At 26.4% G+C, this 12425-nt stretch overlaps 3 protein-coding genes across 3 annotated transcripts in view; 2 read left to right on the forward strand and 1 right to left on the reverse strand.

The window, feature by feature from the left end:
- Positions 1 to 71: 71 nt before the first annotated feature.
- LOC100169270 (protein SMG9) lies at positions 72 to 3912 on the forward strand. Its single transcript, XM_001951512.5, has 9 exons — positions 72 to 372; positions 461 to 646; positions 963 to 1015; positions 1069 to 1246; positions 1335 to 1628; positions 1683 to 1830; positions 1891 to 2047; positions 2349 to 2469; positions 3731 to 3912. Exons 2-9 carry the CDS (start codon positions 468 to 470, stop codon positions 3807 to 3809), a joined length of 1209 nt encoding a protein of 402 aa, XP_001951547.2. The 5' UTR covers positions 72 to 372; positions 461 to 467; the 3' UTR covers positions 3810 to 3912.
- Positions 3469 to 6345, reverse strand: LOC100160386 (eukaryotic translation initiation factor 3 subunit L). The gene is made up of 9 exons (XM_001951472.3): positions 6144 to 6345; positions 5900 to 6069; positions 5740 to 5824; positions 5550 to 5676; positions 5080 to 5477; positions 4845 to 5015; positions 4489 to 4781; positions 4149 to 4356; positions 3469 to 4077 (listed from the first exon to the last, which is right to left on the reverse strand). The coding sequence occupies exons 1-9, from the start codon at positions 6156 to 6158 to the stop codon at positions 3943 to 3945; spliced, it is 1602 nt and encodes a 533-aa protein (XP_001951507.1). The 5' UTR covers positions 6159 to 6345; the 3' UTR covers positions 3469 to 3942.
- A 115-nt stretch (positions 6346 to 6460) lies between these two features.
- Positions 6461 to 12425, forward strand: part of LOC103308638 (ataxin-2 homolog) — a gene marked incomplete in the record, with an annotated part of 47026 nt that continues 41061 nt past the window's right edge. The window contains 4 exon segments of the mRNA XM_029488360.1: positions 6461 to 6717; positions 7421 to 7500; positions 10540 to 10569; positions 11422 to 11448. Coding sequence (XP_029344220.1) covers positions 7446 to 7500; positions 10540 to 10569; positions 11422 to 11448 — 112 coding nt within the window.

Raw genomic sequence — 12425 nt, forward strand, 5'->3', positions numbered from 1 at the left:
TGTTATCATTTCATGTTCTGTGATATCACCATAAAATAATTTATGATATCACTGAAGTTTCATGATTATAGACACGAACTTTTGGTGGGTATTTAATTTTAAGGAACTAAATAGAATTTTTTTTATGCTAATTTTCTGTACTATCTACCAAAAATTAATTTTGAAATGAGTAAACATTTTGTTGTGAAATAGAAATATCATTGTTTTAATCTTTAAATAGGTACCTATCCTAAAAATGTATTGAGATTTAATTTCAATTACTATTATTCAAGTGTTAGTATAATAAAGTACTGTAAGTAAAATAATTAATATACGAAAATGTCACAAGGATATACTGAAGATTATAAAATGAAAAAGTCTCCAGTGAAAAAGGTACGTACAATACTACAATATTTTACGTATTAAATATTAATATTCATTAATTCCAATGATTCATAAATTATATAAATAATTCAATCAGATAAAAGATGATCGTAAACAATTTGGTTCCAAAACGATTACCAATAGTTCTAGCCAAACGTGATGGGTCTATCGAACGAATTCAAGAATCTGAAAAGTGTCATTCTCAACCAACAATATTAATTAAGCCTCGAGATACAGAAAATAGGTCTTTGTCACCTACTCAGAAGTGCATTCCTCAAACCATGTAAATATTTGTATTTATCATTTTTTATTTGTCCTATTCACCATCCTAAATTGTGTTCTTATTTTTCAACATATTTTGTCCATTGTGTTTGCTTTGCTCCAAATCTAAAATTGCTAAACAGTTTAAAATTATCCCACATTATCCCGCACCGGGATAATGAACCAAGTAAATTATATAGTCCAAACATCCTGGTATATTTTTTTCACACCGGTTTAGTCTAGCAATTTTAGATTTTGGGCAAGCAGGGTTAGGTGCCTATTATTAACAGTAATTTTTTTTTTTAACTATCCATCTATGTCTTATGTTAATATTTTAGTATTAAGAAGGAAGAACCTTATCAGCCATGCTTACAAAAATCAGGAAATGAAGGTAAATTATTTACTTTGCTTTTATAAAACTAAATAATAATCATCTATTATTAGAGCAAGTACAACCTCAGACCGAAATGAAAGCCCCAGTTAAAGTGATTGATGATTATATGCAATTTATCAATGAGGGTTTAAGTAATTGTTTACTTGACCAGACGGATTTCTTAGTTATTGGCTGTCTGGGTTTACAAGGTGTTGGAAAATCTACACTTATGTCTGATATTGCGAACAAGTAAATGTTTTTTTGTACATTAATGCTATTGTTTTTTCTTAATTACTTAAAAACATGTAATGTACCTACATTTATTTTTAATTTTCAGGCCAAATTTATTTGCTACTTCTACATCTGAATATCTAGAAACTACACAAAACTGCACCGCTGGTATTGATGCATATATAACTAAAAATAGAATTATTTTATTGGACTGTCAACCAATATTATCATCATCCGTTGCCTATTCAGCTAGCCATAAGCGAATGGGTCAATCTATAGATCCATCGGGTTTAGTAATTGATAATGAAATGATTTCCTTGCAGTTGGCTGCGTTTTTATTATCTGTCTGCCACATAGTGTTATTGGTGCAAGATTGGTTTTTCGATCCAAATATATTTAAGTGAGTTAGTTATTTAACTAGTTGTTTGTTAAAATAAATATTCATTGTTTCTAGAATATTGCAAACAGCAGAAATGTTAAAACCGGCAATGCCTACTTCCCATCGCAATGAGGAATTAGTAGAATATTTTCCTCATATTGTATTTGTACAAAACAAATCATTTTACTCTGATTTCAGTATTGAGCATATTAAAACAGTGCAAGTATGAATTAAATACTTAAATATGGTTTAAAATTAGTTTAAAAAAAAAAAAAAATTTCAGCACGTTTATTCACAATTATTTGCACGATCTCGTCTTCATATCCAAAGTGGAGTCAGTATTGCAAATGGCAATGTTATAACTGAATTAAACCCATTTAATTGTGGTGAACCAATTAATTTATTTGTCTTAGCTAACAGTGAAAAGGATAATAACTCTGGTATGTTTTTAAAAAATCTATATTCTATAACTTGTATTAATTTTGTGTATCTATTTTTTACATCTCAAAACTCGAGTTTTTGATGTTTAATTAAATATACTGTAATTGTACAATATATCTTTTACTACAAGATTATCATTGATAAGTGTTTATATTTTTTCATAATGTATGTATGGTTAAAAAGAGAATATTATATTATATTATATATTAAATATTATATTATACAATACTTTATATTAATTATATTAATCACATTAATACTTAGTAGTTAATAAATAATAAGTATTGCATTAATTTTTAGAAAAGAATGGTTATCATAAAATGCATCCAGGTAAAGCAATTTTGATGCAAGAATTTAGAAAACAACTACTAGGCTTACCGATATCACCTCTCACACATAACCAATTAACAGAAAAAACATGGTAAGTTGAAACTGGCTATTTAAAGATATTTGAAGTTAATTATTTAATTAAGAGGTTCCCAACCTTCTTTGACTCACGGCACCCTTAGTCATTTTCTAAAAATCCAGAGGCACCCTATTTATTTATAGTCCTATATACCCAATATATTTCAAAGAATTTTTTGGAACCCTAAATAAAGTTTGCAGCACCCTGGTTGGGATCCTCTGATTTAATTACTTGTTCAATTATTTTCTATTTATGATGAAAATGTTTTCAAACCAGAGTTGTCCTTGCAGATATTAAAAGTAGTTACTATTTTTTTAAAAATAAACATTTAAGTTTTAATAAAAAAGTTAAATTTTACTCGAACATTAAATAACAATTATTTATCCTTAAATTATTTTGTATACAAAATAATAAATATTAATGTTTAAAAATGCTCATAATTTGTTAAAAATTGAAATATTTTAAAACCAATGATAAAAAAAAGAATGTTTGATTTCGCGCTTGATTTTTATTAGGTAGTACTATATTATTAAGGACAATGGCGTAGCCAGGGGGCTATTGCCCTCCTCCCCTCTTTACCTTAGAATTTTATCAAGATGAATAAAAAATAAATAGTGTAAATAAAAGACATATTATAATTGTATACTTAGCCCCCCTCCCATACAAAATTGGAACTAATGAACATAAAATTACTATATTACTCTTTTGAAGGAAGAGACAATCATGTCAATATATAAAAATTGTTTTTACAAAAATTAATTCAAACTACTATAGAGGAACATTAATAAACTATAATAATTTTTTATTATCAAAATTGTTTCTCGTATGCAATGATTTACCATTTGATTGTAAATGAACTCACTAAATACAGTGACCAACTAAATGATAAGGTGGTGCACTTAAAACCTACTTAATATAACAGGGCTACTTTCACAATTTTTATACTTTCTAACAGTATTTATTCTTTCTAATAGACGATTGCATTTAGGATTGTATAAAAAAAAAGTTCCATAATTTTTCTAATTCAAAGTACTTATATTTATTATATTTATCTATACATTTTATAGTATAGAAATTAGAAACCGAAATTGATATAACTATTACTATTAAAAAACTATTATTCAAACAGCATCTAAAATCTTCAGACTTAAGTAATTATAATACGAATATTGAAAGTTTTCAATTATAACTACAAAATGCATAGATAATATTATATAACTTAATCAATTGTAAACTTATTTGTATAACTTATGACTAAAATTTAATATTTTTACAGGTTTCACTATTGTGCCAAAGTATGGGATTTAATAAAAAAAAGTCAATTCTTTAATGAGTATAATAGACTTCATACATAATTTTGCATACAATTTAATGTTTTTATTTAAAAGATAAACATAATACAAATAATTACTAAAAAATGTAATGTATATAATTTATTACATAATATAGTATTGTTATTATAGTATATTACAAAAAATGTATTTTAGTTTAAACCTTTATAGCTTTTAGCTTACGATTAAGCTCTTCAAATTTCAATACTTTTCTAATGAAGAAATCACCATAACGATGAGCAACTTTGGTATCTGCTATATGTATCATATCACGATCAATATAAAAGTCCAACTAGAATTTATAAATTTCCCATTAGTTATAAATATATATATTTTTTAATAAAGTTAAGACAATGATTTAACCTCAGATCCTGAATGAAAGTAACCATCTAATCCAGATGCACCTTTATTCCATACAATGTTCTTCATTTTGTGTTTGAAACACAATAGATGTTTAGTCAAATTTTCTTTGTCGTCAGTAGGTTCATTACCTTCATGTTGACCTTGTTGTCCTTGTGCCATAAATGTCACCAATTTATTTATTGGCAAAGTAGTGTATAATTTCAAATAACTGTAACAAGAATAATGTATTTAAGCCTTAAGGTAATTAAAAAATATTTTTTTTGATATAAAGAAATAATAAACAAATACAATTTGGTAGAAGTAGAACAAAAGTTGGAAAAACCATACAGTTTAGTAATACCTGCGAATTGTAGGCAACATTTTTTGTTGTTTAACTTCAGCCATAAAAACTGAGGTTTGATATTTCACTGCTTCTTTAACTGAATCTTCAGCTGGGTCCATTGACAAGAATTTAGGACAAGCCAGTTGGAAACAATTTTCAAACTCTTGTAAATCACCATATTGCATTTTAAACATCCTGTCAGTGTAGTTCTTTTCGCGTAATACTTGTTGGATTGACTCATCAACACACTGTGGATGTAAAACTAAACACATAGCTAATAATGTGTACATCTGATCAGTCTGTTTGTTAATCTAGAAATAATATAAAAATACATTAAGAAACAATATAGTAAGTTAATATAGTGTTAGTTTTACTTGATCATTCTGATATGTGCGAGTCTGGAAAAGCTGCTTTGTTCTTTGAATATATAACAAAATTGAACTAAATGTACGAATCGCATCAGAATAACGACGCATCATCATGTAAGCAAATCCAACATAGTATGCTGTAGAAATATGACATGCTGGTACTGAACTATATGCATTCTATAAGTTATAATTATAATTTTATTAAATAAATCTTTGTTTAAATAAATGTATAGCAGTATACCTTTTTATGCATATCAATGTTTTCCAAAACCTTAATGGCTAAATAATAATCTCCAAAAAGGCTATGTAAGCGCAACAGTCCAATCATTGAATAATAACCCAACATTTTATATAAAGAATGGCGGCCAAATTCTCCAGCTACAGAATCTGGATCTCCCCCACTTGCAGTAACTTCCAATTGCAGTTTGATATTAGATTTATTAATAAACGAATGCAGAACGTTTAAAACCAACAAGACATTCCATACTTCATTATTGGAAGCAAGCATATCAATTTCTTCTTGAGTTTTCCGACTTCGAGACCGAAATTGGGTAAAAGATTGGAATTGATACACAAATTCATCAACAAGCTCCCATAACCATTGTTCAGGTAATTCTAATGGTACCGGAGTCTCACAAGCTGTAAATAATAATTATAAACAAACTTGTTTTATTTCATATTTGATAATTTAAATAAACAAAATTGACTTACTGAAGATGTAATTGAATAGATCACAGTAATTGTAAAATGATCCAAAACGCTGTTTTGTTGAAGGTCCATTTGGTACACGAGCAAAAATATGGCGATAGTACAGTTCTTTGTACAGCATCAAGAATGTCTGGAAATTAATTTTATTTTGGGCAATAGGTATAATACTATTAATAATTATATTTTATAGTACTTTATCATCATCCATGATGGTGCGGACTTCTTTATCACTAGGCCATGGAGCTTTGTCAAAAAATTGATCGGATAGTTTTGGAAACCTTGATATTACAAATGTGTATATTAAGTTAAAAAGTATGCCATTATGTACAAGCAATATTCAAACAATAACATACGTATTTTCATATAAATTTTGCATTTCATACACCATTCCTTCATTAATGGCGTTTCTGAAGTAGAGTAAAAATTTCTTGATAATATCAGGCATTTTAGGCTCATAAGGATCGGCATCGCTATATCTGTCTTCATTATAATTATTGTAGTAGGTATCACCTTCGTATTCTGTCTATAAATATTAACAAAATAATAATTTTACAAAAACAGGAAATTATTTAAGTCTCACAAAGTATAGATTTGTACCTGATCGTATTCCATAGCTTGAATATTGTTATTCAGATCAACAAAAATCGAATATAAGGATCGAAGAATTACTGATTCCCTTAAAAATGCAAAATTCCTTAGCTAGGATATTTTACAAAAATTTTAGAAATTGAGAAGAAATGAAGAATAAATAATACTAAATACTGAAAACCGTAAATTGTCAATTGACAACATTACATTTAACCTAAAAATATTCGTCATGGATGCCATGAAGGTGGTGTGATATTTTCTACCATGGTTGGAAATGTTTGTGTTGTTGGTTGTTTGGCTGTTACCATTGTTGATGTGTGATAAAAACTTGAATTACTATTTACTAGCAAAGCAAAAGAAATGTCGGCATGTCGCTAAACTCGCGTACTGGAAGTCTGGAACTGGCTAGTGGATAGTGGCTACTTCGGTTTCCGAAGTCTGAACTTTGAAGTCTAATTGTCTGGTTTTGGTGACTTAAGTATACCTCAATACTTGTAACTTTTCTGTGCCGGCGACTAACAACTTCAACTGTATCACTGAAAAACTTAATATTTTAGCTACCCGGTCCAATCCTGAATTTATAGTGAGTAAATCGATTATCCATAAATTATCATAATATATTACTGTGTGCCTATAATAAATATTTTTTTTTTTTTTTGTGACTTAACTTTCTATCTATATTATGAAAGGTGTTAGTTATTAAATAATATCATACTCATACAGTTCCGACTCCTAATACTTCTGTTAACTTTTCAGTGATGCTTTTACCAACAAATTATACATATTTTGTCATGATCCAATTGTAATTTATTAATTATTCAATTATTAGTTATGAAAGAACATTTTAAAAATTTGATAGGCAAAATAATGTTATAACTTATAGTTCTGTTCAAAACAGATAATTTTTTTTACTTGTTCCATCTTTGGTCTACCTAAATTCTGCTATATTAAACGATCATTAAATATATTATAATTTATGAGGATTAAGGAACTTTCATTAATCAATATCTTTATCGTAATTTATCGTTATTAGAAATCTCCATTTTATTGATTAATTAATAGTTATAGCAAAAGGGAAAAAATAGTTCCAGCCACACATTTCCACAGTCTTTTATGCTCTACATATTTGAGATCATGCATATTTTGGAAAGAATCATTTTATCACTTATCAGTATTTAAAACTAAGTAATCAGTTTTTTTCTACAATTAATACTTACACAATGTATTTAAACACTTTAAACTTTAAAAATATACTAAACATTTGTATTTTTGTGATGGAATTATAGAACTGTCTTATAATTATTTGGAAATATGGCGCTTCCATCTACATACAAACAGATAGCTATAAATCAACAGTCTCCTGCTCGTAAGTGTTTAATTAACCTGATATAACTTTATTTTACTCAAATACATTATAATTTATTGTATATTGTATTAAATTATTATATGTTTAGTTTAGTTATAATTAGTGTTATTATTTACCCATATTTAAATGTTTTTATGTAGGTAGATTGTAGATAGGTGTTTGGTTATAAAATTAATATTGTAATACTATCATAATTATTCAGACATTTTTGTATGCATTATACAATGTATGGAATTCATCAACTTATTTGAAGAAAAAAATATTTAGGATACATACAATGCTAACATTTTTACTCCCTTTATGTTTTTATTTGTTGTAATATTATAATAATAATCTATTGTTTGTTTTTCATAATCTAAAACTAAAACGTGGAATTAGTTTCTAAACTATATGTAGTTATACAAGGTGATTCACCATCATTTTTTCCTTTAATAATGAATTTATACAAATTCTGATTTTTTGGAATTTATAGATAGACTCAAAGACCATATTTTCAAATATTTGATTTTTTTGTTCTACTTCAGGAATGATCTGTGATACAACCTTTTGTTTTTCAAATGACAACCCCCTTTTTATTGTAAATTATTTAGTGGTTAATTTTTTTAAACATTTTGATGTGAGCAAATTTGAATGAGTAGTTTCTTAGTTATTAAAATGTTTGTATTAAGCATAATAGTCCTTAAAAATGGTTTTACATAAATATAAAATAGATGTAAAACTAGACACAATATTTATTTTACTTGGGCCATTTAACAAATTATTGATATTGATATATTAATCACTACAATAATTTTCAAATCAACATAGCCCCCCATTTCTTATAAACCCATTATACCATGGACCTTTAATCCTTAAAACATAAAGTTGAATAACTCAAAAAATCTACCCGTACAAATTTTGATTCTGATACATACAATTTCAGAAAACACTGTATAATTTACAGTTAAAAAATGGGAGTTTTTCTCATTTTAAAAACAGAAGTTTGTATCTCCACAGGATACTCATCAATTATTACTTAAAAATCTCAAGATTTTGAAAATATGGTCTTAAAGTATATTTAAATTTTCCAAAAATTAGATTTTCAATAACTGAATTATTGAAGAAAAGATAGGGTGAGCATGCTTGGTAAGTGACCCTGTATTGAGTATTAAACTAATATGTTTGTTTTATGTAAATAACTACTATAGTCCGCGACATGAAAAGTGGCAAATGACCGCCGCGAACCTAGCAGCCGTTTCGCCTCATTGGTTTCTAATCAATTACATATATATAATATAATTACGCGCAGTATACGGTATAGGTTGAGAACCAATGGCTAACCGGTAGGGTAGCCGCAACGGGTCACGGTACACACTTGCCACTTTTCATGTCGCGGACTATACTTAACATACAAAGTTTATATGAGCGTATTGGTAAACCAATAACTTCACTGATCACCCATTGCCAAAAAACTATCATTCAATATTTATATGAAACAGCTTCACATTATGAAATTATATATTAAGGTTTCTATTTACAAATCTAAAGTACATCATAGTTTGTTTTTCCAATAAACATATGGACAGTATAAAATATTAGAATTGTATGTAGGTACCTACCGCTAATTTTATAAAAATAAAATATAAGTATTCAAAAAAAAGTAAATGCATGTCAATATTAATGTGATTGCTTTTTAAAGAATCGTCCTGTATTTATTTTATATTTATAAAAAACATTTTTGTGAGCATGATTATAATACCTACAAAAAAAATATAGCTTTATACAAGTTTAGTCACTTCTTACAAATTATGAGTTAATAAATTATGGAAACTATAAATTTGATTTCTTTACTCATTTACTGTCAAAAAATAGTTTACGGTTAGAAACTTTGTATAATTTAGTTGGCTACTATAGTTTGTTCAGCAATTAGAATCTAAATTTGAGTAAAATTAACAATTTATAACACATCAAAGTATATGATGAACCACTATGGCCAAATGCCTGAATTTATAAATCCAATGATCAACATTCAATTTTACCAAAGTCTGGTGAAAAGATTTTATCAGATATTGATAGCATGAAATCAAAATATATGATGATTTATTTTTCATAGAAAGATGGTATTGACAGAAATTATAATCATTAAATAATCTAAAACAACTGATGTCATTAATGTATGAGGTTGTATGTATCAGGCTTCAAATATAAATACAGTACAATCTTGGTAATCCTACACATATCAGACCATGCTACTGCCAGATTAACAGGGGTTCATATAAAAACAATCACCTTTTTGCTTATATTTGTCCAAGCATTCGCAATTTAAAATTAATTTCTTTTAAAGATTTAATCACACAGTTATCTTTAGACAAAACGTTGTAAAATAGACCTTTTTATAGTGCATTTTCACTGCCTGAATAACATTCTTATCCATTGGCTGCATAATTGGTGTAACATTAGGTGGTAGAAACATTACACGGATAAAACTGTGATTTAAATCATCAATAGGATACCCAGGGCAATTGTCTAAAATAAGCAAGGCATTTTTAGATAAGTTATGTTTTTTGTTAAATTTTTCCACTGATGGTACAAATGTTTCATGAAACCATTCAGAAAAAAACAGACATGGTCATCCATGCTTTGCTATGATTTTTCTAATCAACAGTAAGGTTTACATTTTTAAAAGCTCTAGGATTTTTTTTTGCCTTAACTATAACTAATAAGTTTAATTTATTCGTATTTAATCTGTAATTACTTAGTTCTATTTAATGTTTTATCGTTAAGAATAGTAATTTTATATTTAAGTACGTATAGGTAAAAATAGCCGGATTACTGGACGTATCGGATTATCAAACGGCCGAATTATCGAGATTGTACTGTAATACATTTTTACAAACGTAAATCTTATATCATATATAACATATTATGACTTATAATATATTATTTATAGATTCTATGTTTGAGTCTGCAATTCTGCATGTATTATAGTCTTATTCTACTTTTAGTTAGATTTTTTTTTTTATATTCTTGGATTTGAGCTTGTAAAATGTGTGCCCACAGGTGCTCCAGTCACATTCAACATTTTGAAAGGTAAATTGTATATGATATAAATTATTTTCTAAAAACACAAAGTTTAAGATGCACTCATTTTTGCACACATGCCAAAAATCACAATATTTACAAAAAATATTTTTCACTGTTATTTTTGGTATTTAAAGAGTACCCACAATTGACTTACATCTTCATTTTTCCAAAAATTAATTATGTCTGTTGACATGTGTACAAGGTTTTTAAATAATGCATAATTTTAATTAGCTATACCTACATTTAAGTTTATTGTTTATTTTTTCTTTGGTGAAGTTAAATTACTCTTTTATTTAACATGCTAAAATATACATTTATAAATCTCTCGATATTTAAAAATATTGTTTGATATATTTCATAGAATTTGGAACTGTAAAAAACATGGTTATTGATATTTAATTATCTTAATTATAAAAGCTTTATTACTTAAAATATTAGGTTTTTTTGTTGTATTTTTCTTCAAAAGCCTTGTATAACTATGTTTTATTTTTTAAATGTATACAGCTAATAAATATATTCAACATTTTTTTGTGGCAAGAAGTACGGTGGTGGATATAAATCAGTGCACGATTAAAAAAATTCAATTGTTACAGGACTATTTGGCTTCAATTTTAATTATTTTAATAAATATGTTTAATAAGGGTATACACTTTTTATTGCATAAAATTATTAAAATCTAAACTCTAAATGTTCTTCTATCCTTTTCTTTTTTTTTTACATTTAATTCAAGTATTTTTTATTTAATTCTTCTTTGTAATTAATGTGAGCAAAAATAATGTTTTAAAATGAACTACTAGTGAGGATGTTTTACCTCAAAACAAATAATACAATGTGTGAATAGTTTCCTAATTTTTTCAGCGACTAAAACGGGATCCTATCAAAATGGTTAGTAAGTCTTATTTACTTATTTAATTTATTCTGTTACTAAAATGCATGACCTTTCTTAGATACTTACTTAGATAGAAATGTAGATAACACCTACAGACTTTTCTTTAAAATTGGTTAAAAACAAGTGATACTAAAAAAATATACAAATGAATAAACTTAAGTTATACATTTGCTCTTCAAAAAATAATTAGTTTATTACCTATATAATTTATATATAGTTGAAAACATTTTTTTTAGCATCACTTGTTAATTTTTGTGCTTTATGTATTAAGAATTAATCAGAGTACTAGACTTTTGAATTAAAAGCATGTTTTTTAATAACTTAATGTTATCAGCATGTAATAGCATGCACTACTATGTTAATTGTAATAATATGACTTAACAATTAATAATAATTTCTATATTTAATCACCTTATAATGATTAGTTCAGCATTCGTTTTTTTTTTATAAATTACATAATTTTTAACATGCAGTAAAAATCTTCCATGAAATGTTGTTTAATTAATATGATTATAATGATTTTATTCATTGTTCACTATTTTTTACATTCATAATAGAAATTGAAAAATTTGTTTTATCTTAACAATTAAAACTTAACTAAACAACTTGCAATACTTAAATGTAACTTTTTTTGGTGTACATTCCTTTAACAATAATGATTTGAATTAAATTACGTTTTATTTCAGTTATATCATGATTAAAAAATATATACCGGGTGATTCTTTTATCAAACAACACTCATTATTTCAAAAAATTGTAAGTTTTTTTGAAAATATTTTTTTACATACTTTCAAGTCGCTTATAAAACAACGTTTTTCTTAAAAAATTATATTTTTAAATATTTTTTATCCTTATAATTATTTAAGTTATTTACTTTTTTGAATGACAACATAGTGTTTTAATTTTGTATTCCAAATCAGAAAATTTTTCTTAATATTTTGATACATGAAAATCGAAATCGTGACGAGTAGTT

This window comes from Acyrthosiphon pisum, chromosome A1, assembly GCF_005508785.2.
Source record: "Acyrthosiphon pisum isolate AL4f chromosome A1, pea_aphid_22Mar2018_4r6ur, whole genome shotgun sequence".
NCBI classification, from domain to species: Eukaryota; Metazoa; Arthropoda; class Insecta; order Hemiptera; family Aphididae; genus Acyrthosiphon; species Acyrthosiphon pisum.

Excerpts from the sequence above, each read along its gene's own strand:
- LOC100160386 (XM_001951472.3), bottom strand. Across the intron at positions 5,478-5,549 it reads TCTATTCAATTACATCTTCA|CTTGTGAGACTCCGGTACCA; the intron begins GTAAGTCAATTT and ends TATTATTTACAG. Across the intron at positions 4,078-4,148 it reads ACTTTCATTCAGGATCTGAG|TTGGACTTTTATATTGATCG; the intron begins GTTAAATCATTG and ends TATAAATTCTAG.
- LOC100169270 (XM_001951512.5), top strand. The coding sequence starts at position 468 with ATGATCGTAAACAATTTGGTTCCAAAACGATTACCAATAGTTCTAGCC. Across the intron at positions 647-962 it reads AAGTGCATTCCTCAAACCAT|TATTAAGAAGGAAGAACCTT; the intron begins GTAAATATTTGT and ends TTAATATTTTAG. Across the intron at positions 1,247-1,334 it reads ATGTCTGATATTGCGAACAA|GCCAAATTTATTTGCTACTT; the intron begins GTAAATGTTTTT and ends TTTAATTTTCAG.